This window comes from Mandrillus leucophaeus, unplaced genomic scaffold, assembly GCF_000951045.1.
Source record: "Mandrillus leucophaeus isolate KB7577 unplaced genomic scaffold, Mleu.le_1.0 Scaffold20, whole genome shotgun sequence".
Taxonomy (NCBI): Eukaryota; Metazoa; Chordata; class Mammalia; order Primates; family Cercopithecidae; genus Mandrillus; species Mandrillus leucophaeus.
Genome location: NW_012102032.1, coordinates 7,268,131 through 7,294,324, shown reverse-complemented (window position 1 = coordinate 7,294,324; position 26,194 = coordinate 7,268,131). Strand labels below are relative to the sequence as shown.

Genomic DNA, 26,194 nt, shown 5'->3' with positions numbered 1-26,194 from the left:
AACTCTAAATTTGGCAGTATGAAGAAAGCACACTTCAAAATTTTTTCAGTTTTCATAGCCAATTTATGTAACACTATCAATAATTGAGATCTACATATTACCTTATAGTAGAAAAATAGGTAAAATCATTATTTTTTATTTATATTATGAAAAGGTTCAATTTCACTGTAAATTCTTATACTTATCTAGCTTCATAAACAAACTTTCCTTTTCCTTGTAGTTTGTAGTTTAACTCATTTACATGCACTGTGATATTAATGAGCAAATGTAAATCACACTGCCATTTTCTTTTGTCTGGTTACTGAATATTAGATGCACATTCCTTTTGTTTAAGAAAACCTTCAATTGGAGTTAAAAGTACAGAAAATCTTTGTAAATCTCTTTCATATCTCAGCCAAAAAGTGTTGGCAAATAACAGCATCAGAAAATGTATTGTCTTCCTTTTTTCTTTTAACAGTTTTATCAACTACTGATGACTCATAGAATTTACGTGCATATACTAAACAGTGTTAGCAACTGTATCTATGATGCTTGTCATAAAAACAGCTTGAGAAAACTGAGCACAAATATTTTCAATATGTATCATACAGTGGAATAAAACAATAAAGCAGCCTCTTTCTTCTTTGAAAATCAATGAATTCAAATTTTGTTGTTGTTTTTAATTTTACTTTGAGTTCTGGGGTACATGTGCAGAACGTGCAGGTTTATTACATAGGTATACATGTCCCATGGCGGTTTGCTGCACCTATCAACCCAACATCTAGGTTTTAAGCCTCACATGCTTTAGGTATTATCCTTATGCTCTCCCTCCCCTTGCTCCATCTCCTGACAGGCCCCAGTGTGTGATGTTCCCCTCCCTGTATACATGTGTTCTCATTGTTCAACTCTCACTAAAGAGTGAGAACATGCAGTATTTGGTTTTCTGTTCCTGTGTTAGTTTGCTGAGAATGATGGTTTCCAGCTTCATCCGTGTATCTGCAAAGGACATGAAGTCTTTTCTTTTTTATGGCTGCATAGAATTCCATGGTGTATATATGCCACATTTTCTTTATCCAGTCTATCATTGATGGGCATTTGGGTTGGTTCCAAGTCTTTGCCATTGTGTACAGTGCCACAATAAACATACGTGTACATGTGTTTTTATAGTAGAATGATTTATAATCCTTTGGTTATATACACAGTAAGAGGATTGCTGGGTCAAATGGTATTTCTGGTTCTAGATCCTTGAGGAATCACCACACTGTCTTCCACAATGGTTGAACTAATTTACATTCCCACCAACAGTGTAAAAGCATTCCTATTTCTCCACATCCTCTCCAGCATCCGTTGTTTCCTGATTTTTTAATGATCGCCATTCTAACTGGCGTGAGATAGTATCTCATTGTGGTTTTGATTTGCGTTTCTCTGATGACCAGTGATGATGAGGCTTTGTTCATGTTTGTTGGCCGCATAAATGCCTTCTTTTGAGAAGTGTCTGTTCATATCCTTCACCCACTTGTTGATGGGATTCATAAATCTAAATTTTTGATGCAATATAGCTGGAGCCCCATTTATCATCATGAAAATTTGTTTTTTAGTATCTACCTGAAAGTCTTTTTTGACAGATATAAAAGAGTTAAAGATATCTACACTGCAAGTTTGATTTTTTTAGGCTGCAAATCAACAACATTTTATAAGTTTGGATGCCCTTTGAGGCAGTACATGCCTGAAGTATGAATTTGGTAGTGTCTCTTGTAGGATGTGGCCCACTGAAAGCTATTTTAATCAATTGATCGTTGATATTCTTAGGAAGTTCTTATCGTTGATGGGCATTTGTTTTATTACTTAATTGAATGTCCTCCATTTTTTATAAAATATGTTTCCCAGTAGTTTTGTCTTAACTGAAATTACTATCTCAATCTAAAAATGGTTTTCTTTTTTGTGCAAAAATTCTAGCCATTTTATAGTTACAAATGTTGGACATTTACTTCTGGTGACTAACTTTATTGATTTTTTTTACTGCTAATAGGAAACTTCTTATCAAATTCACCATTAATCTGCAAAAATGACTATTAATATTGCTCACTTTTTATATATTTCAGAATTCTCTTATACAGTAGACACACTATTTGCAAATTGCAATTGCATTGTTCCAGTAATATTACTAGCTAATTTATCTCCATTTTATTCTACATCAGTAGTATGTCTTCACTTTTAATTTAAATTTAATTTTGTCCATACTTATTTTATGGACAAATTTTTACTAAATAGAAAAAATAATTATAGCCTAATAAAAATAAGTAATTTAATTACTAATATGATTTACCTAGGTATCCTTGTAACTCATGCTGATTGCATAAAATATTCAGATAAACCTACTGTGTGTACATATTAGTTGTAAAAAAAGATTTATAATTAATTAATTTTTTGACACTGACCACATCAGTTACGCATTTATGTATACTACTCAAATGACTCATGTTCCTGACACAGACATTACAGTTCAACAATAATATATTAAATCTTAAAAATAATATCTTAAATAAATATCTTAATATCTTAGTTGTGCCAAAACAATACAGTCTTATTTGTGAAAAAACTTACATTACTTGAGTTTTTAAACTTAAATACAAACTAATTAAAATTAAATTAAAAATTTAAAATTTAGTTCCTTAGTCAACTAGCTATATTTCAGGTGCTCAGTAGCCACATACAACTAGTGGCTACTGTGATTAGAAATGCTGATGTAGAACTCTACATCCTTTCTACTCAGAGTGGTCAGCAACAGGACAGCAATCAGGAACTTAGAAATGCAAAGTCTCAGGTCTCATTCCAGATCTATAGAATCAGACTCTGCACTTAATAAGTCTTCAGATGATTTGTTTGCACCTTAAAATTTGAGAAGCCCTTGTCCAGGCAATAGGCAATGGAGGATTTAACTGGGTAATCATAAATAGTAATATACCAAAAAGGTCTATGCAAAAGACACCATGAGGATAAAGTCAACCCGATATAACAGTGATAGAATGTGCAGTAATAAGGAGAGACAACAGTCAAGGCTTTGTAATTTAGTGACTGAGAGGCTGTAATGATTCAATCAACAAAATAAGACAAATGAGATTGAGGGTAAAAATGTGTGAATTCAGAGTAGTACTTAGTGTATAGTTTCCAGTTAAAACAAAAATAATTAAAAATACATGTATACATCTGTGTATACAAACCCACATGTATACATACTGAAACACCATTCATTTCATAAACAAACACCATAAAAAAAAGTAGACTACCCAAAATCAACCCTAAAAGTATCCAATTTTAAAATATGTTGGCCATGGGTACTATTCAGCTTTTCTTATATATATAGACTGATATTACTTTGTTAAAAGGATTTTGATGATACAGACCTATTGTTAATGAAAGAGTACCTATGCTTTAGTGAAAATACCTTTCCATTTTTCTAAAGATTGATTTCTTTTTTCACAATAAATGAGTCTTTAAAAATTACAGAGTGTGTATAACTCTTCTCTTAAAAATTTTTGAAAACTAGAAACTTAAATTGTGTGAAATTTGGCAGTTTCTTTCCTTTGATATCCTTTTGAAGATCTTTACACCAAGCTAGTACAGTACTAATGATCATCCCATGTGAATTCCTTAAACATGTAGATAACCTAATTATTAAAACAGGACGTGAAGGGCTCATTTTTCACTGGAAGGATCACCTTCGTTGTTTTATTCAATCAGGGATAGCTACCAGAATACCTACTCACTGTTTTGAAAAGAATTAGCTGTACTGTTCTCTAAAACTCAAGTTTTTTTTTTTTTTTTTTTTTGAGTTTTTATGTCTTACAGAATAACCGAACTTAAGTTTAAAATCATGAGCACAATTTCCCATGAAATTGTTGTTATTTTCTCTTCAAGTTCTAACAATTTTTAACAGGCATGGGCCACTCTTTTAGCAACTTCCTTTGATCAACAGCTTTCTAAAGCCTACTCTCACACTTACATTGTTTTTAAAGTTTCTTTCAGCATAGTATTATGACCTAAGGCAGCAATGAATTGGTGAACAGTCCAAAGCCAAAATATTTAGCTTGTCTGAACCAGTCTTTGCCCTAAAGAAACGTGGGATCTTAAGCATTTGGCATATTCTCTAGGTTCAGATAAGCCCAGTTGTAGTTGGCCTCACCTGTGTAAAGGTTGGGTTCAGTTCTTGAGGAGAGCGTGAAGTCCTGAGGCAGAAATGTAAGGTCAAATCAACACAGGATTCTCTGTGGACAATTGAGATTGAACATGATGTAATAGCTAGTGCAGCTGACATGTGAGCTATCTTAGTTTTCAGATGAAGCAACAAATTAAATATATCTTTAAAAGGAACAACAATAATAAGTGATTCCTAAAGTACTTTTCACATTTTCACACTTTTAAAGATTGTTTGTATATTTATTTAAAAAGCAGTAAAGCCTCTAATTTTTAGAATTGATAGGATTTCTCACTCTTTTTTCTCTTTAGTGATCTAAATTTTTACTGGCTTTTCATATAGCACTAGTAGGTGTTTTAAGATGCTATCTCATCTTCAGAGGGAAAAAGAAGAAAAATACATATATTTGTCAGTCTTTTCTGTTCTAAAAGCATGCTGTAGTAAAATGTTCCTGTTTCCATTTCAGATAGTCACTGTGGCCTCAGAATGTCAACTTTTATTTTCTATCAAAAACCCTCTTTACACGGATCCTTTATGCTATTTTATAACCACAGCCACATCCTACCTGCTCCCCTAACACCTGGCAAACACTAATCTCTTCTATATCTCCATAATGTCATTTCAAGAATATTGTATAAATGAAATTATACAGTATGTCATTTTTTGGGATTGATTCTTTTTACTTAGCAATAATTCCCTTGGGATTCATCTAGATTCTAGGTTGTTCCTTCTTACTGATGAGTGCATTTAAAACTGGTTAAATCTAAATAAAGTTGGTGGATTGTATCCATGTCAGTTTCCTAGGTGTGATAGTCTGTTACAGTCATGCAAGATGTAACTGCTGGGGGAGATTGGATAAAGAGTACATTCTCCTATACATGCCTGTAATCCCAACACTTTAGGAGGCCAAAGCAGGAGGATTGCTTGAGACCAGGAGGTCAAGATCAGCCTGAGCAACAAATCATGACTCCATCTCTACAATTATCTTAAAAGGCTTTTTTTTTTTTTTTAAATATATACTTTAAGTTCTGGGATGCATGTGCAGAAGGTGCAGGTTAGTTACATAGGTATACACATGCCATGGTGCTTTGCTGCACCCATCAACCCTTCATCTACGTTAGGTATTTCTCCTAATGCTATCCCTCCCGTCGCCCTCGATCCCCAGACAGGCCCCAGTGTGTGATGTTCCCCTTTCTGTGTTCATGTGTTCTCGTTGTTCAATTCCCATTTACAAGTGAGAACATACAGTGTTTGGTTTTCTGTTCCTGTGTTAGTTTGCTGAGAATGATGGTTTCCAGCTTCATCCATGTCCCTTCAAAGGACATGCACTCTTCCTTTTTTATGGCTGCATAGTATTCCCTGGTGTATATTTGCCACATTTTCTTTATCCAGTCTATCATTGATGGGCATTTGGGTTGGTTCCAAGTCTTTGCTATTGTGAATAGTGCTGCAGTAAACATATGTGTGCATGTGTCTTTATAGTAGAATGATTTATAATCCTTTAGGTATATAACCAGTAATGAGATTGCTAGGTCAAATGGTATTTCTGGTTCTAGATCCTTGAGAAATCTCCACACTCTCTTCCACAATGGTTGAACTAATTTACATTCCCACCAACAGTGTAAAAGCATTCCTATTTCTCCACATCCTCTCCAGCATCTGTTGTTTCCTAACTTTTTAATGATCGCCATTCTAACTGGCGTGAGATGGTATCTCATTGTGGTTTTGATTTGCATTTCTCTAATGACCAATGATGATGAGCTTTGATTGGTGTACCTGGAAGTTGGAAAAGGCTTTTTAAAAAGATTTTTAAAAATCTCTTTGAGAAAAGAAGTTATAAAGCTCTTATAGTGATAGACAGCAATCTGGTTGAAGAAACTCATTAAACAAACTTAATGGGATTTTTTTTACACTAATTCCTTTTTTGTGATTCAGAAAGTGACTCCTGTATTCTCCACCATTAGACTCTGCCCAAGAAACTGCCTAAGGTGAAGACAGTGAGCTTGGAGAAGGAACACCAGCACATAGCTTTTGGACAGCCCAGCTGGCATTCCTGTTTGCACAGATACCAACTGTACCTAGTGATTCATTAGAGGTGAATGTAGCCTTCTAAGCAAGCATTGGCAAACAAAAGTGTCTATTTCAAAATTATCATTTCCAAATAGTTGTTGGTCTTTTTAATTGTAGAAAAGATCTTACCATCTTAATGATTCTAAGATAAATTTTATTATCCTATTTGTAATATGGAACTCAATTTAGAATCACAGAATTTTCAATGTTGGAAGATTCTGCAGTTCTTCATAGGAACCTTCCAGTTCATTTGATTATTGCCTACAGTAGGTTGGCCTATTTAGAACTGATGCTGTTAAAGTTCTAGGTTCCATACTGTGAGTCACTTATTTTCTGGCTATTTAGGGATCACATGTCATACTTTATCATCAATTGTTTCACACAGCCCTGTAGTAACTTATAAGGGAGACTTGGTAAGAGAATTTAAGAAACATTTTTAAATGCATGCTTTATATGGAGTCATTGTGAATGCTAAACATACAGTTCTACAAGAAGCTCTCAATCTAGTAAGGAAAAATAAAAATAGAGCCAAATCATCACTTTCTAGAAAGCATTTCATAATAGGTGCCCTGTGGCTGGTGAGTTGTTAGAGGCATATCTATATAGAAAAGTAGGCATTAGTCCCCATAATTTTCTTTGCTTTACTAGAAACAAACAAATACGCATCACTAAAATTCCATTATTCAGTTGCTAAGAACATCTTTGAAAGCATATTTTAAACAACTACTTAGAAGCTGAACATTTTGCATTTCTTAATGTTAGAGCAATATAAATTAATTTGGCTGACAAACTAGTAAATTTTACCCAAGGAGGAAGTAGTGATAAGGCAGTTGATACTGTAAAACTCTTATCTTGGCAGTTTACTATGTGAGAAACACTTTCTGTCCCTTACTTCAGTATGGGACTCATGACATTGTGTTAAATGATTTATTCACAAGCTATTTTAGAGTTAAAAACAAGACTTCTCTAGTCATGCCTAATCCCACATAAATAAATCACTCTGTTTGAAAATATTACTTTGATTAACTGTCATCCATATTAGATATCAAAGATTGTCTGTAACCATGGATTTGAAATTAAATTGTGAACTTCATCGCAGTTCTTCAGTATTGAAGGCAGCTGATTTCCTAATGTGGTTGCTAGTGGTATTCTGCTGCCCCTGCCACGTGCCCTTTATCTTGTCTGTGTCCCCTTCCCACCACTGCTTTTTCCTCTTTCCTCCTCTCATATTCTTAATCACTGTTTTTCCCCTTTCACTACTGTAATTATAAGATCTCTTTACGCTGTGGTTATTAACCCTATTTCTGCCAATTCTGGGGCACATATTTCCCTCTGTCTACAAATTGCCTTTCTAATGTTTGTTTGTTTGTTAGAGATGGAGTCTTGCTGTGTCGCCCAGACTGGAGTGCAGTGGCATGATCTTGGCTCACTGCAACCTCCAGCTCCTGGGTTCAAGCGTTTCTCCTGCCTGAGCCTCCTGAGTAACTGGGATTACAGGCACACACCACCATGCCTGGCTAATTTTTGTACTTTTAGTAGAGACAGGGTTTCACCATGTTGATCAGGCTGGTCTCGAACTCCTGACCTTGTGATCCACCCGCCTCAGCCTCCCAAAGTGCTGGGATTACAGTCTAATTTTTTTTTTGAAGTTTTTAAACATAAGTGTTTTTGTGTTGTCAAACCTTTGCCTTTATGATTTTTCCTTTTTTATAACTTTAAGTTCATTCCTAGCCATATTTCAGATATATATTTATGCACATCCCTGTAATATCTTTAATTCATCTAAGAAATTATTTTGTTAGACATATGGTATGAGATGAGGGTCTACACTTTACACTGTTTTTCCAAATAGTTGTTGCAACCACTTTTGTTTTGTGTTATCACCATTGTCATAGATTAAATTCTTACATAATATAGGGTCTGTGTGGGGCTATCTGGTCTTTCTAGTTGCTTTTTCAATACATATTTATTAGGTAAATGACTGTTTTATCTAACTCCTCTTTGGCCAGTACCAACTATTGCTGCTTTATGAAAGCCTTAAATTCTTGGGCCGTGTTTCCTCTTGTTTCTTTCTTTATTTCTTGTAGTTTCAAAATTTGCTTACCAGTTTTCACTGATTTATTCATCGACATCAACTTAAGAATCTTTTTATTTAGCTCTTGTTATGTCTAGCTTTGAATTTAGAATTCTTGGTCAAGTTCCTCCAAAACAAAATTTGATGAAATTTTGATTCCAATTTAATTAAATCTCTAAAGGTTAATTTGGAAGGAATATTTTTATGTTTTAAAGACCAGATCTCCCTTAAATCCCAAATTTCAGATGAATTCTAATGTTTAATACCCCAAAAGTTGCTTTTGAACTGTACCATTTTTCAATGAAAAGAGTTTAATCTTCAATTATGAAAGGAAATTTCCAATACTATAAATTTTCCCTTTTGTGTAACCAGAATTGGAGAATTAGGAAAGTTTTTTTTTTCTTGTTTTTTTTTTTTTTCTTTGTCAGTCTTCATTAAACCAGAAAATACTTGTTCAGGGTTAAATATATTTTTCAAAGAGGGTTATAACTGATATTTATATAGTGAACAATTTTCATATGATAAAATTTATCAATTAGTTGTATTTTTATATCTGTCCTTGATTAGGGACTTCTGTTTATAAAGGAGATTGAAAATTGTTTCTTTGATTTTCTTTGATGGTCAGAGGCAGAAATCAATTTTGCACCTTTTGGAGAGTGAGGCAGCTGCAGGTAAAAAAAGTTGAAAGCTCTTGGGAGGGTTAATTAGAGCTAATTATAATCTGATTGACCTGCTTTTCTTCCAAAAGCTTAACCTATCTTTCTTTGCAAAATGAGGATGGATTTTACTTTATCATACAAAATAAAGAAAATCTTTGTTTCTTGAAGTTCTAGATATCCGTCATTATTACACACTTTAAAAATAAGTGTTGCTACCTAAATTGTGGAATCAAGGATTAGGTAAGGTTGAAAAAGACCTTCAAGATTATTTAGTCTTAGAGAACATGCACTGTATTTCTCATGATGGAAAATTGTGTGGTTTTTTTTGTTTGTTTGTTTGTTTGTTTTGAGACAGAGTCTCTCTCTGTCACCCAGGCTAGAGTGCAGTGGTGTGATCTCAACTAACTGCAACCTCCACCTCTCAAATTCAAGAAATTCTCCTGCCTCAGCCTCCCAAGTAGCCGAGATTACAGGGTCCTGCCACCATACCCATCTAATTTTTGTATTTTTAGTAGACATGAGGTTTCACCGTATTAGCTATGCTGATCTCAAATTCCTGCCCTCAGGTGATTCACCTGCCTTGGTCTTTCAAAGTGCTGGGATTACAGATGTAAACCACTTCGCCTAGCCGAAAATTGTAATTTTTAAGGAATATAAACTAATGTTCATAATTTTAAAATCGTATATATTTAATGAAAACAAGAAATAAAATTGACAAGTATAATTGTCATTTTTAGCATTGGTATTTTCTTCATTCCACTTAGTCTTATTTGCTTGATAAATACTGTAAAAAGATTTTTAAAAATTTATATAAAAAGAATATAATGCAGCTAGGCATGGTGGCTCACACCTGTAATCCCATCACTTTCGGAGGCTGAGGCAGGCAAATGTCTTGAGGTCACCTTGAACCTGGGAGGTGGAGGTTGCAGTGAATTGAGATCACACCACTGCACTCCAGCCTGGGCAACAGAGTGAGACTGTCTCAAAAAAAAGAGTATAATGAAATAATTTGCCTGTTATTATATGGTGTTTCTCAAAGCATGGTTTATGATTATTATTTTAATTGTTAAATGAAATGTAATTCTAATATTCCCATAAATCTGAACCCTTTTTTGAAGAAATTTCCTATGAAAGCTTCTTGCCTAGTAAAGTTCCTTAAGGGAGTTTTTTTATATGAAAAATGAAATAGTCATTTTCATGGTTTGTCAACTCAGTTATATCTCATTTTATGTTAAGTAGAGCACCTGCTCATATTAGATAGGGTTTTTACTCTCAGACAGATTGTGTTCTAATTTGGGCAGTCAAGACCCTTTGATCTTAGAAAGTTGGGTAATAAAGCATTTTAATGACAGTTCAAGATAGCAGTAAGAGTACTAAATATATGATTAATTACAGATGAAAAATATAAAAGATAAAAAAGGAGAGAAAGATCATTTATACAAAAGTAAACTGGAAAAAACAGATAAGGTGAAATCTAAGAAAGATTTTGAAGGACAAGTAACACCTAGATGATGGAAAAAGGTGAAAAGTGTATATACCTAGAGGATTAATGTGACCCAAAGTGTCTTGGAAGTGGAAAAATTTCATCTGGTAAATGTGGTAAGTTAATGTACTTGGATATGGGAATCATCTGAGAGTTAAGTGGACTAAAGCTAGTAAGTGGGTTGATTTGGAATAGGTAGTAGAGAACTTTGAAGAATGAAGAATGAGGATATATTTTATCATGTACCATGTTCTTAGGTTTGTTACCTAAGGTGGTACTTCAGCAATATTTTGAGGAAATCAGTCTTTCAGAAGTATGCAGAATACATTACAGTAAAGAACACAATAGGCAGGGTGATCACATATGTGATTTTCATAGTACCCAAGCGTGAGGTGATAAAGACATAAATCAGTAATACAGTGTTTAGAATGGAAATTAAGCAATGGCTGCAAATTACATTATAAATGAAGACTTCGCAGTGGCTAATTACCGGTTAGGTAAGGAGGAGGAGGAGTTGGCTAGATGAATCATGAAGGGGGAGTGAGGAAAGAGAAAAGAAAGCATATGTCAGAGGTTTATTAAAGAGTTCTACGAATTCATATTCTCCCCCATACACATTCATGCCTGAGGAGTGATTTATACCTTCATTTGTCAATATCTGCAAAGCATTTTGGGATTATCCATTGATAGGTATATTATATATATTTTAACAAATCAGACTCATAAGTTAAGGAAGCTAGATATAACTTACTTTTAAGCATTTTAATTCAATAGCCCTTTTCCTGCAGTAACCCTTAATCTTTTTCACAAGCTGTAATAGTACCAAGACCAAGAAGGGCTTTCCAAAGAGTGGATGTAGGAAGCTGATAAGAGAAGTATTCTTTAGGGCTTGGTAGCATAGGTTACATTGCACAAAAACAATTTCTCTTTGCAGTCACATTTTTCTCCTGTCACCTATTGACATTTTGAAAGATTTACTGATGAACTTAAAAATTGCAGAACTTTTAAAGTTGGTGATGTGAATGTGTTAGCCTAATTACAGATGGGCCACTGCAATTAATGCTTTTTCCTTCTACTGTAGGGAGCCATTCATTACAACTCGTAACTAGAGGAAAGGGCTTTGCATGATTGTTGCTAACATTAAAAAATACATATGCAAATTGTGTTTCCAAACAACTCTCCAAAGTTCAAGAGCTGGTGTTACTAATTGAGTGCCTCAGGAAAACCCTTAATAAATTATTTTGTCTAGCTCTCTGATCACACAGGTGATTATGTATATTTTTTTCAAGGTGAGAAAGAGGAAAAGGAAAAAATTGTGCCAAGAACTACAGTAGTTTCTTCAATTCTTTTGTGAGAGTAGTTTTGAACTAATAAAATAGATGTGATTTCCCATTATAAAAATGAGCAACTGAGTCTTAGAAAATTACACAGCCAGAAAATTTTTATAAAGTAAGATTCTGATCTGAGATTCTAACCTAGTTATGTCCTATCCAAAGCCCATGCTTTTTCATTCTAGATCATGTTACCTTGTGGGGGAAAAGTGCTGTATGTGGAAAAACACATAGCATATTTATTGTCCTGTGTGTGAGCTGTTACTGTGCTTTGTCCCAACAAAAGTCCAAAGTATTGGTAGCCTACAAAGATTTTCATTAGTTCAGATTACGTTTTCAAAAAAGACTTCGGTCTGATTTTCTTTAAAGATTCATTATGTAATCGTGAGGCAGAAAAACCTCATTTTATCAAGGGACAGTGTAAGTTGAAGACATTTCCTCAGTGTTGCCAAAATAAAAAATAAAAAAAAGCTAGAGATTTTACTTCATAATTCAGGATTCCCTTCTAGTACATTTGCTCACACTGCTTAGTATTAAAAAGCATAATGCTTTTGTGGATTTTCTGACTTACTACTATATCTTCGTTTTTCTTTTATTATCTAACCTGCTAAACTGAATTGAACTCTATCTAGTACATCGTAAATCAGTAAATAGACTACAGCATTTTCCCTGATAGGATTTCAGTCTCATGGTGAGGTACCAGGAAAATTCTGGCTCAATTGTTACTGACATAGGAGGCTGTACAGTTATTTATTAGAAGACAGCCTGGGAGGAAAAGAGAAAATGGATTTATGTGATCTTGTATTGCTAAATACAGCACACTGCTGTTATCTTTTCTTTACTGCTTCCTCTAAAAGTCATCATTTCAATGCACTAATCTTTTAAACAGCCATTCAGTGGTAACTGGGCTAGAACTTTGCTAAGGGGTCACATTCACCAACCTGACAGTTATATATTTACAAAAGAAATAGCATGAATTTATTCAACATCAAAACCTCTGCATCTTTTACCACCCAACTACATTTCACACTGTATTACCATCAGTGCACAATAATGGCTATATAAATTCCATCCAGATTCTTCATTTAATTAACTAGCATTCTTTGAACAAAAATAAAAGTGCTGTTTTTATAGAGGAATAAAAGCTGCATGAAGTGAGTGTGAAGAAGACAAATCATCAAATTAGTTATTCTTCATTGCAGCTATAGAGAATTTTCTGCCCTTCCTCCTTCTCTTTGGAGGCTTTTTTTTTTTTTTTTTTTTTTTTTTTTTTTTTTTTTAGCTTGATTGAATGAAAAATGGAGAGTGAAGCAGCTTCAAATACACCTATTATAATGACCACATCATAAGCTCATCCAGGACTGGGCACTGATAATACTGTCATCTAAAAGTGATTTTTTAAAAATGTTTTCTGTAGTAGGCAGGGTAGTACAGCATAGTAGCCAAGAACGTGAACTTTATATCTAGACTGCCAAATCTTAGCTCTGTCACTTATTAGGTTTGTGATTCTGAGTTAGTTACTTAACTTTCCTGTGCATCAATGTCCTGTCTATAAAATGCAGATAATAATAGGAGGATAATAATAGACACATCCATGGCAGTGTGTGGATAAACTGAGATGATAGATGTAAAACATTGAGAATAGTACTGGCACATAGCCAGCCATTACCTCCTGTATGCACGGCAGCAGTCTGGTGTGAAGTTGATCCAGCTGTGTCACTAGAGACTCTCTTGATCATCTGAATGAAATTGACTGATGTGGTAGACTAGGTTAATGTACCTATCTTTTCCAGATATTTCTTTCCAAAAGTATTCTTTTATTATAAAACAATTACTTTCAGATACAAGGAAATAAAGTTCTTTGAGTCAAGGGCATAGAAGGCAATCGGTTGACCACATCTCTCCACCTGGCACCCTGCTGCCAAATTTAGCTTTCTAAAGCACTGTTTTCTCATACCATTTTCTGCTCAGAAACCTTCAAGTCTTCAGACTCAAGCTCCTTTCCCGTCCTGCCTGCCATTTCTATCAGAGCCTGACTCCCTCCCTTGGCACGACCTTTTTTTGTCCATTACTCCCCTATAGCAAGTCTCTACTCCAATCATAATTGATCTAGTATTGTTTCCCAGTGTGACACATTTCTTCTTGTCTCTCTTCCTTTGTTCACATGGTTCTCTTTTGTAACATCCTTTTTTATTCATCCATTTATCTAAGTCATACCTGATGTTCTAAGTTGAGACAGAAAAGGAGAGGTTATCTTTTACCCTTTTGTATTTTTGTCATAAACATATTTGCTACATGCAGTGGCTGCTAAATAAATGCTATTGATGAACTATCCTATTGGCTTTACCTTCAAACTATATTTAGAATCTAACTGCTTCACACCAACTCCACCACTATCACCCTTATAGAAGCTACAGTTAATTTTTTGCCTGTCTCCTTTTTCTTCTCCCTGCTTCCAGCCTTGCCCACCATCTACAGTCTATTCTCAACACAGCAGCAAAAGTAACATTTTTAAAATTTAAGTCAGATCACATTGATTCTCTGCTCAAAACCCTCTAATCATTTCCTGTCTCACCCTGAGTAAAACGAAAGTCCTTGCAATGGCCTACAAATTCTCTTAGCCTCTGCCTCTTCACTCTACCTCCATCCCTATATTCACTCTTGTTACCACTCTGCCCTCATGTCTTACTACTCCCCTCTTCCTGGACCCTACCACTCGTACCTTTGCTACACTGGCTTCCTTACTGTTCTCTGGAAGACGTAAAGCACAACTCCATCTCAGGGCCTTCATGAAAACTGTTTCCTCTTCCTAGAAAGCTTCTCCTTGGGAAATCCTGACTCCATTCCTCCTGCAGGTCTCTGGTCAGTTATCTTCTCAATGAGACATTTACGTCTCATCTCTGATTTACTGCCTATCTCCCCAAACTTAGAGTGTAAATTCCAAAGAGCAAGAGGGAAGGCTTTTTGTCTATATCTTTTAGTGTCTACCCCCAGTACCTGAAACAGAACCTGACACATAGTAAATACTTAATAAATCAGTATTGAATGTATGAATGAAAAACTGACCCTTAAGAATATGCCAGTGTTCCTAACCCTCCCAGCACTTCAAATGTATTTAGGCTCAAACAAAAGCAAATGTCCCTTAACAGCTCTGAAAAAATTAAAATAGCCATAGTTTAATATTAGCCATGGCAATTGGAGCAGAAAGTTCTATCGCAGAGAAAAGAGACTTCTGCATCAAGTAAATAAAAAGAAACGGTTTACAGTATAAGAAGTGCCATATTAAATTATATTGGTGTCCTGGGGGACTTTCTTTGACCCAGTCCCAAAGTACATTTTTTTCCCTCCAACTACATTTTGAGAGAGCAAGTAGTTTTGGCTACCCTATCCTCTTCCTAAGGTGGAGGGTATAGCTGTATGAGGAGTTTTTGTTTTTTCATTTAGAAGCAGAGTAAAACAGTAGAAAGACAGCATTAATGATGCAGTCAGGCAGACCTAGTTTCAGATTCTGGCTGTGTGTTCTTGAACAGGTCATATAACTTCTTTGAGTCTGTTTGCTTGTGTATGAAATGTTTTTTGGTAATGTCTTTCTCTCAATATTGTTTTAAAGATTAAGTAAGAAAAGACACGTGAAGCACCTGAGATATAACATGTGTTTAATAAATGTCTTGTGAGCATTGCATTCAACAACACAATTATGTACTTTGCTACTAAATGCTACCTTTTGACTTAAACCGAAAGTGAGAAGTAGTAGATAGATTGATGTCCCTGAGATAACTTTGGCGTCCGGAACTTGGTCCATGGAGAAGCCCCATAACACTACTACAAATCTCTCCGCAGCATCTGATGACACTGCAAGAGCCTTTTTAGAAAATGAGTCCTACCACCTACTTGAGTTTTGTTGTAGCCTACTCTTTTTATCTTTTGAGCCCATTCTTATTCTTCTGTTTTCCATTTTCAACTCTCTTCTACGTCCTTTATTTTCAAAATGTTATGCTAGGTATATGAAGTCAAGAGTTTCCATACTGAAATCAACAAAGGAAAAACTAAGATCAGGCAACTACCTCATATAATAACATAACATAACTATTAATTTTCAAATTGAAAAATAAAAAGAATATGTATATTGACTTTTTGGAATTGTAACTTCCAGAGCAGGAAAAATATTTTGTGTAAACCTCGGAAGTATTTCTTACATATTTTTTAAATGACATTAATTTTGAAATCTTTAGGAAGCAAAAGCTGTAGTTGAAGAAACAAGAGCCCTGCGTAGTCGGATTCATCTTGCTGAAGCTGCGCAGAGACAGGCACATGGAATGGAAATGGACTATGAAGAAGTGATCCGTCTGTTAGAGGCCAAGATTACAGAGTTAAAGGCTCAGCTTGCTGATTATTCTGACCAAAATAAAGTAAGCAAAGCAGTCATCTCTTCCAGTTACCATGGTTTCCTTGCCGTTGTCATGTATCCTGTTTTCATTTTCTTTTCATCTGCTCTTCTAAACTAGGTCAGTGTTTGTCTTCTATTATTCAATGATAGGATGCTGTGTCCTGATGGGGGTAATGTAAAGGTCTTGAGCCTTCCTTTATCCAGATGGCTTTGGGATGGAAAAGCATGTGCCCCAAATTTATTTAGGTCATCGGTCAAAATTGTTCAATTCAGGTATTAAGTCCTGGAACTCTTTAACATTTAGTTGATTACACTGGTTTTTTTCTTTTGTTTCTAAACTTGCTAATTTGTTTTATGGGAATGGGAGGAGGGGAGTCTAGGAATGGGTATGCTCTTTGATTAGAGCATTCAAGGAAGCATAAAAGTGAAAGAATGTTTGCCTAATGCCTAGATAATTAATGGGAAGAAACTGAGTTTGAATTTTTTTTAATGTAAGGTGTACTAAAATAGTTTCCAATAGATGATTTTCCAATTTCAATAGCAAAATACTGAATTTTTTTCAGAAGCCAGTGTGAACTTTTTGTTGTTGTTGTTGACACAGAGTTTTGCTCTTGTCACCCAGGCTGGAGTGCAATGGCGTGGTCTCGGCTCACTGCAACCTCCGCCTCCCAGGTTCAAGTGATTCTGCTGCCTCAACCTCCCAAGTAGCTGGGGTTACAGACACCCACCACCACACCCAGCTATTTTTTGGGTGTTTTTGTAGAGACAGGGATTCACCGTCTTGGCCAGGCTGGTCTGCCCTCCTGACCTCAGGTGATCCACCCACCTCGGCCTTCCAAAGTGCTGGGATTACAGGCATGAGCCACCGCGCCTGGACAGTGCAAAGTTTTTTATGCAATTTTTTTTACATAATACATACTATATTCAGTGAAGAGGCTTCAAAAAACTATAATAGTCATATATATTTTTACTTTACTGAATTAAGGTAGAAAATCGAGTAAATTGAAATAAATATTCATACATTTGTTCACTTATAAACATAACTGGTTATTTATATCTCGAATCCAATCAGTTTCTAAGAGAACATAAAGCAAATCTGAATAATTTATGACTATTTATTTAAACATTAAAAGGTTAAATACTTTAAATATACCACATGAAAATGAAACTGATGTTAGAAATGCAAACTACCAAAGAAAATTTGAAATCTGTTAAAAGTCAGTAGACAATTTCTCACATCTGTTCACTTAAACCAATTCCACAAGTAGGCTGAAGTTCCCATCACCCTTTGATAATACCACAAGGCCAAGAGGAAAACATTTAGTTGACAAAGCAGCAATATTTAGGAATATTACATATTTGTTATTTGTGACCTAGTATTTACATTCTGAAAATAGATATGCGATTATGTTATGTAGCTTTAGCCTGAGTATGAAAATACTTTGAGATTTATCACAATATCAAAAGTATTATTTATTACAGTTACTTTTGAAGTGAAAAATCAAGAGTGTTTAATATTTTAATTTTAAATAATATAACTTTCAAGAAAGTTTACATGAAATTATTCATTGTTTTTTGTTTTTTTTAAGCTTGGGTTATTTGTAATCTCTTCCAGCTCTTAACTGAGAAACATTTTTGTCCTAAGTTGCCTGGTAATATAATTAATTCAGTTTTTCTCTCTTTTATCATAATCGAGTTCTCCTGCCATTTCTCTTAACAAGACTCTAAGCCAGTAACCTGTCTCTGAAAACAGTCTTTAAAAAGTCTCTTTAAAGAGCTATTAATATGAGCATCTCAACATTCAACATTTTCTAAACCCAGTATCAATGGAAAAAAAGAAGGAAACCTTTTTTTTTTTTTTTTTTGAATCGTGAGATTGCTTAAAGAGACGTTGACCAAGATGTTACAGAATTAAGATTCAAGTGTCTATTTGTAGGATAACAGATTCTTTTTGTAACAATACTTTTATTTTTCATTATAACTTTTTCTTTATGTTATTTATTTATTTATTTACCTTTTGGAGTTTTTATTCACCTTCAACGTAAGAAATAAAACATTACTAGTACCTTTGAAGACCCACAGTGTTTCTTTCCAGTTGCATCTCCCACCCTTTCCCTCAGAGAGAACCACTTTCTTGGATTTATTGTTAACCATTTTCTTGAAAATTTTAGTACTTGTGTATATATTCCTTAACAATATGTTGTTTAGTTTTACCTGTTTATCAACTTTATATATGTAGAAATATACTCTATGTATGATTCTGACCTGCTTTTCTTCACTCAACATTTTGTTTTTGCATTTCATCTCTTTGAAGTTTTTAGCTAGTTCATGTCTTCTCATTGTTTCTTTGTACCCTATTGTGTGGATATACTACAGTGTAATTATCCATTCTGCATTTGATGGACAGTGCGATTGTTTCTGTTCTCTTCTGTTATAAATGGTGCTAAGAACATTTTAGTACGTGTATCCTGCTCCACATGTGTAATAGTTACCTGCTAGGAATAGAATTGCTAAGTTGAATAATTGTAAGTTTGGCTTTACTAGGTAATGCCTACTTATGCTTCAAAGTATTTGAACTAATTTGTACTCCCACCAGTAATGAATAAGAATTATTGTTTACCCCACATGCTTGCTGATGCTTTGTTTTATTTTACTTTTATCAATCTGGTAGTTATAATACGTGTTGTCATTATAGTTTAATTTGAATCTCCCTGATTACTAATGGCTTTGAGACAGTGATATGCTGGGACCAACTGACACTAGCTCATGAGAGCTGATTGCATGCATCTCTTCTCAACTCCATGTACAGTGATATCAGGTTGGTAGCTTGAAATCAGCCATAATGGGGTTATTTCTACCCATAAATGTTATAAACCAAGGTTTCCTCCTCCCTGGTAGCCAGTTGAGCATATATTTATCTCTTTATTAGGCGTTTGTGTTTCTTCGTGAAATGCTTCTTCATATCTTTTGACCCTTTTTCCCGTGGATTAGTTATCTTTTTCATATAGATGTGTAGGGATTCTTCTGGTTACTAATCCTTTGTTAAATTATATGTTATGAAAATATTCTTCCAAATTTCTAGCTTGCCTTTTCACTGTATGGTAAAATGGACAGGAGTTTTTAATTTTCGTGTAGACTAACTTAAAATCTTTACCCTCATGTGTCTTTTTAGAAGTCCTTCCATTTTCAAGGATATAAAGATATTCTTTTACATGTGCCTCTAAAAGTTTTAAATTTTGATCCTTCTGTAATTGGTTTTGTGGCAGTGTATGAGGTGAGGATCCATTTCATTCTTTGTTTATTCAAAATGACTAACTATGTCATCACCATGTTTAAAAAGCCCCTTCTTTCCTAGGTGATCTACAAAATAATCTCAGTCATATATCAAGATTTCATATGTGTATGAATCTGAGGTTCTCTATTCTCTTTTGTTGGTCAATGTATATTCCTCTGTGAATAACACATGGTGTTGCTTACTGTATCTTTTATAGTAAGTCTTGATATCTGATCATCCTGCCTAATTCTTTTTCTTCAGAAATGTGTTGGTTACATGACCCTTTGATTTTTTATTATCTATTTTAGATTCAGCTTATCAATTCCATCAAAAGAAAAAAATGTATCGGAATTTTCACTGAAAATGTATTAAATATGTAGATTAAATTGGGAAGAATTTACATATTTATGATTTTCTTTATTTATGAACACCACTGAGGCACAGAAAGGTTACTTTCATTGTGACCAGATAATCTAGTTTATAGAATAATAACTGTTCGAAATTTGTTGACATTTGCCTCATGGCTTACCTTGGAGTCTGTTTACAAATGTTCAAAGAAAGCTTGAAAATAATTCTGAACTTGTTGGATGCTGTTGTTCTATATAATCCACTAAATCAGGGTCATTAATTGTGGGATTCAGTTCTTCTCTGTTCATATTAATTTGCCTGCTACAGCCATTATTTACTCATAAAAGTGTGGCAAAATCTCCCTTTTGGCTTCTCTTTTTAAAATTGTTTTGTATATACTTTGAAGTAATGTTTTTAGGTGCATACAAGCTTGGAATTGTGTTATAATTCTTTTATGAAAATGTCATGACTCTTCAATCTAGTAATCCTCTCTACCCCTTAATGCCTATTTTTGATTGATAATAAATAGTAACACCAGCTTTCTTTTAGTTAGTATTTGTCTAAATACCATACATTTACTTTCAACTTTTCAATACATTTTAATTGTATCTATAGTAAATAACATGTAGCTGGATTTTTTTCCCATCTTACTAGTTTTTGACCTTTAATTGGAAAGACCTTCCTATCTACACTCTTTTATTTGCTCATGCACTTGGCCTGATTTCTGCCCTCTTATTTTGTACATTTTATTTTCCCCATGTGCTCTAGTTTGTAATTTCCTGCCTTTTCTAATTTTTTTTATTGGTTCAGATTTCTCCTATGTCACCTTGCCCCATTACATTCATTCCTCTCTGTTGTTTTCAAAGTTACATTCTGTTTCTAATTTTTAATGATTATCCTAGAAATTTTAACATTCTAATTTAACTTCAATTATAAAATTAATCAGTACCTTTTTTCTCTTCTTCTAAATATTATAAGCACTTTAGAACACAAATCCAATCATCCCTCCTGACTTAATTTCCATTTTTGGCAGTATTTTAGTTCTTTCTTTTCTTTTAAGACCACAGATTAGACATTATTTGTTTTGTGTGGTCAGCATTTGCTTAATAGACTCCATGTTTAACATTTTCTGTTAAACGTTCTTACATCTCAGACCTTCTCACTTTGTTGCTTTCTTCATGAGTATGTATTTTAGAAATTCATGTAGTAAGAATCTGATGATAAAAGCTCTCCACATTTTATTTGTCTGAAGAACATCTTTATTCAACTCTTGTTCTTGAAATATATTTTTGCTACATTTAGAATGTTAAGTTGGCATTTAATATCTTTCACTGTTTTTATTTCATGTCTGTGATGTCAGCTGTCAATCTGTCATTTGTTTGCAATCTGTTTCCTTCTATATGATTTTAAGATCTCTTTGGCTTCAGTGTTCAGCAGTTTGACTATGATGAATCATGTGTTGACTTACTTTAATGTGTACTGTTTGGGATTCATTGAGCTTCCCAATTCGAAGAGCAATGTCTTCTGCCATTTCTGGAAATCACTAAGCTATTATCCTGACTGATTTCTCTTTCATTCTTTGTATTTGTTCTTATGTAATTCAGATTGGATGTGTGCTATAGCTTCTTCTGGCTGTTTTCTCTTTACCTTTTCTCCCCATTTATATTTCAATTTTTGTCTTTCTGTTCCATTATGAGAAGTTTCTTTACCTCTGTGGTCAAGTTCACCCATTCTCTTTACAGTTGTATCTAATTGGATGTCAAATCTCTAAATAAAGTTTCTAATGTAGTTATGTTACATTTTTATTTTTGAGATTTTTTTTTTATGTTATCTGGATCTATTTCAGTAGTTTCTTGTGTATTATACTTTCAATTCCCTCTTATTTTTAAAAACATATTAAACATAATTGCTTTATATTCTGTATCTGCTCACTTAAATATCTGCTGTCTTTATAGATCTGATACTGTACTTTATTTCCTTCAGTTAGTTTTCATTCATAGAGCTTATTTTCTCATATGTTTAGTGATTTTTGCTTGTGTCTGTGAGGTCATCTATCAATGCATTATAAATGGGAATTCTTTGAGCTCCAAGTTTTAGAAATCTCTCTCCAGAGTTTTGTGTTTGCTTCTCCTAGCCTGGGACCAATTTAAACCAAAATTTCGGCATATGGCTTTTTAGGCCACACAGATAATGTAAGTTCTGGCCCCAAACCTGCGTGAGTGGGGACTTTGGTTAGGAATTATTCTGGAGAAACTTTTTTACTCAAGTCACCTGAGCCATCATCAAAACACTGTTTACCTCTGTGAAGTTTACTACTTCCTCGTTCCCATTAAAGTTCTTCTGTTTTCCATTTGTGACTGTTGAGACCCCAAACTGTAGGCCACCAGGGATCAGCATATACCCTCTAAGCAAATTATGCTTCAGTGCTGTCTTACCCCAGTGGGTTCACTTGGCATTGCTGTTGCATGTCTCCATGGAATTCCTTTACGTCCTTGCTAGCTTTGTCTTACTTCGTGTGTGTGTGTGTGTGTGTGTGTGTGTGTGTATCCAGCATTTTTAGTTGTGTTAAATTGGTAGAGGTTTCTGTCAGCATCTGATAAGACACATTGCAAAAAAAAAGAAAAACCCATAAACTAATTTAAATGTATTTTACTATAAGAATCAATAAACTCATATACAGCTTATCTCATAAAACTTGCAGCATCTCCATTCAAATTAACTTTTAAATATGCAGTTAATTTCATGCTCCCCAAATCAAAATATATGTACAGTAAGAGAAAAAATAATTTTGTAATATTGAATAATAGGGATCAGTAATATAAAAATGAAGAAATGTGTAAATGTTCCTTTTGATATCTCTGTGCAGGAAAGTGTTCAGGATTTAAAAAAGAGAATCATGGTACTTGACTGCCAATTACGAAAATCAGAAATGGCTCGAAAAACTTTTGAGGCATCTACTGAAAAGCTTCTTCATTTTATAGAGGCAAGTTTTTCTGTTCTATTACGTTCATCTTTAAAAAATATATAGGCAACTGGCATATAGATAAATGTTACTGTATTTGGTACCTAGTGAAACATTCTCTAGTCTCAAAGCAGCAATGCTGACTTATGATCAGATTTAGAACTGCATAGATGTTGAAAAGATTGGCTCACATTTTATAGATTGTTTAGAGAAATAGTTGACACAAGGTAATGTGATTCCAAATATATACTGTATTAATGAATAGTTTAATAAAAATCCTGATAATGTATAAACATTATTTGATAGCTATTTACCCTATAAAGAAATGTTTTATAGCTGTTATATTTCTGAGTAAAATTGCATGTTAGTTCAATTGTTTCCCCCACCCCCATGTAATAGAAACATCAGTTTAATCCGTGGACAGAGGAGGTTGTAAATATTAATCAAGAAAAGATCTTTTTTAAAAACTTTCAAACTTATATATCTCCTTCACCATCTTGTTTGTTGCTAGGCAATTCAAGAAGTATTTTCTGATAATTCTACTCCTTTATCAAATTTAAGGTAAGAAAATTTAAGTGCTTTTTGCAGAATATGGGTAGTGATTAAATTCTTCATCTGGTCATTGTGACTCAAATAGTAAAAATCTCTTCAATAGTCCTAAGATGCTGCATAACTCCCATTGAATGCCATCATATGGAAATAGGTGCAAGGACATGTTGTTTTGGGTCCCATCTCTATTAAAGAAATTCCTGGAGGTATTTAGTCAATCATTGTAACCTTGTAATCTAAAATTGTGGTAGGAACCACCTATCCTGTCTTTGTCAAAAATTCTATAAAGATGAGATTAACTTGAAATTCTTTAATTGTCCTGCATATGAATAAAAGTTACTGGTCACAGGTTCACTACTAAAGGTTAGACTCAACACAGCAGACTAGTTGTTCTGGCAAACAGAATTTTGGAAAACATATTCATGCAATCATTTTCTTTCATTTTCATTTTCATCTCTCAGTAAATATAAACAAAAGAAATATATTTGGAGAGTATACCTGTATTGTGTCATTATTCATAATACGTTTTGGATTTAAAGTTTCTTACTAGAAGCTGCAAACATACCAATCAAATTTATTTATTTCAAACCACAAGTTTATGGTCATTTTGATACATGATGAAAGACATTTATAAAAGAAAGATTCTTGTTTATGCATTTCCAAAGTAATTTTTTTCTGATCTCATAATAGCTGCCACTAGTCCTAGATACATCTTCTACTTCTAGCAATATACGCTTGCAGAAACAGGTAGACTCAATGAGGTCAGGTGTGGTGGCGCATGCCTGTAATCCGAGTATTTTGGGAGTCTGAGGCAGGAGGATCACTTGAGCCCAGGAGTTTGAGACAAGCAACATAGTGGTACATAGTGGGGCCCCATCTCTACAAAAAAAAAAATAGCCAGATGTGATGGCACATTCCTATATTCCTGGCTACTTGGGAGGCTGAGATAGGAGGATTGTTGGAGCCCAGGAGCTCCAGGATATTGAGGCTGCAATGAGCTGTGATCATACCACTGCACTCCAGCTGGGATAACATAGTGACACCCTGCCTCAGAAAATAAATAAATACTCTACCCTTTACTGTGATAACAGCAGCTTAATAAATGAAGATATTTTGGTCCGCATAGCATTTTTTAATTTAGAAGAATATTTATAATTCACTTCTAAACTCATTTTAGTGTAATGTTTTGCTTCTTATGATGAAGGGATCTGACATGTCTTCTTACTCTCCATGCTGCTTATGATACAAGAAAACTCTGTGAATTTCATGATTTTTACTCTCAGTAAGGATCTTAAAATAATCAGTAATCTCATTTATTTCTTATATGGGTTAAGTGTGTCACCCACCCTCAGCTTTCCAAGGTCTTAGTTTTACCTTGACTAATAATTCAAAAGTTTTGTTTTAAAAATTAAGGTTAAAATGGCTATGTGAAAGCCAGAGCCTGCCCTTGCCTTAAACTGCTTCATGGAAAAAAAGATGACTTTAAATAGCTACATCAAGCAACATTTCATGATGTCTTAGTAAATTAAACACTAGTAAAATCTGGTGCAGTCATTTCAATATAGCATATCTTCTACATGGATATTGGCCTTGGTCATTCAACACAGAATAAAGGCTATGTATTTGAATTTGAGAATTGATGCTTTTGTTTCCCTTTGTGAATTAATATCATTATGCTTAGGAAGATGGACTATAAATAATGACAATTTTGTCATCAGTTTAAAATTTTTTTTTTCAAGTAAGTTTTAGTGGTTTTTTTGAGGAAAACATTTGATTTTTAATTAGATCAGAATGCATTCATTTTAGGTGACATTTGCATTTCTTAGAAGTGATATAAATGCTCTAGGCTGTTTTTGATTCGAGGCAAGAAATGGAATAGTTTAAGAGATAATTTCAGGAGCAAATACATATATTGAATTTATATTTAATATTACTAGAAGTAATAATAAATGTATTTTAATAAAGTCATGTTTATGTGCTTATTTTGAATTTATATGGAACTAAATAAAATTATATCATATTAGCAAAACAGAAGCACTCACAAAATCAGCCCAACAAATGATTTAGGAGACAGGTCATCCTTCTATTACTTCTTTCTCATACATGAAGTCAACCTAATTTTAAAATATTTCTACTTATTATGTAGTAAATAATTGAAGACAGAAATATTGTTTTGTGTGAATTACTTCAATTTTGGTTATGTGAAATAATTTCCTCAGAAATAGAAATATTTTTGTACAAATCTATAACTAATACAACTTCAGATTTAGTAAAGATAGATGTCATTTATTGTGTAGTGAGTTCAACTTTATTTTACTGCCTTTATAGTGAAAGAAGAGCTGTGTTAGCTTCTCAGACTTCCCTCACACCACTGGGAAGGAATGGACGTAACATCCCAGCAACGCTGGCGCTTGAGTCTAAGGAACTTGTTAAATCTGTTCGTGCCTTACTTGATATGGATTGTAAGTTGTCTGCATTTTTTCACTTTTAAAAAATAATTTATTTAACAAAAAACTGAAGTCAGACAGTTGAATTGCATTATAGTGGCTTGCCTACAGCAAAATTGATACCTAATCAATAAAAATCTTGATCTACCAAGATCATAGGAGGAGAATATTTCCTTTATGTAAAGACTCAGAATGGAGCTCTAATTAAGACATGCTTTTACATCTACTTCCACCCAAAGTTTCTTTGAAATGGAAGAATAAATGTAAAAATCAATCGGCAGCAGCACTGGAAACTGGAGGAGTGGAATCAGCATTGAGGAACTTGTTGTTAAATAATAATATACCACAGATAGAGTAAGATTAAACGTACAGTCCAACTGAGCAAAAGACCCCAAAACTCAAATATAACAGACAAAACTGCTCAATGAGTTAAGCA

General features: G+C 34.0%; 1 protein-coding gene across 2 annotated transcripts in view; it reads left to right on the top strand.

The window, feature by feature from the left end:
- The window catches only part of STXBP4 (syntaxin binding protein 4), a 225,896-nt gene that overhangs the window by 101,533 nt on the left and 98,169 nt on the right, over positions 1 to 26,194 (top strand). For both annotated transcript variants that reach the window (XM_011979252.1, XM_011979251.1), the window contains 4 exons: positions 16,024 to 16,200; positions 22,667 to 22,783; positions 23,274 to 23,323; positions 25,640 to 25,773. In XM_011979252.1, coding sequence (XP_011834642.1) covers positions 16,024 to 16,200; positions 22,667 to 22,783; positions 23,274 to 23,323; positions 25,640 to 25,773 — 478 coding nt within the window. The remainder of the gene's footprint in view (positions 1 to 16,023; positions 16,201 to 22,666; positions 22,784 to 23,273; positions 23,324 to 25,639; positions 25,774 to 26,194) is intronic.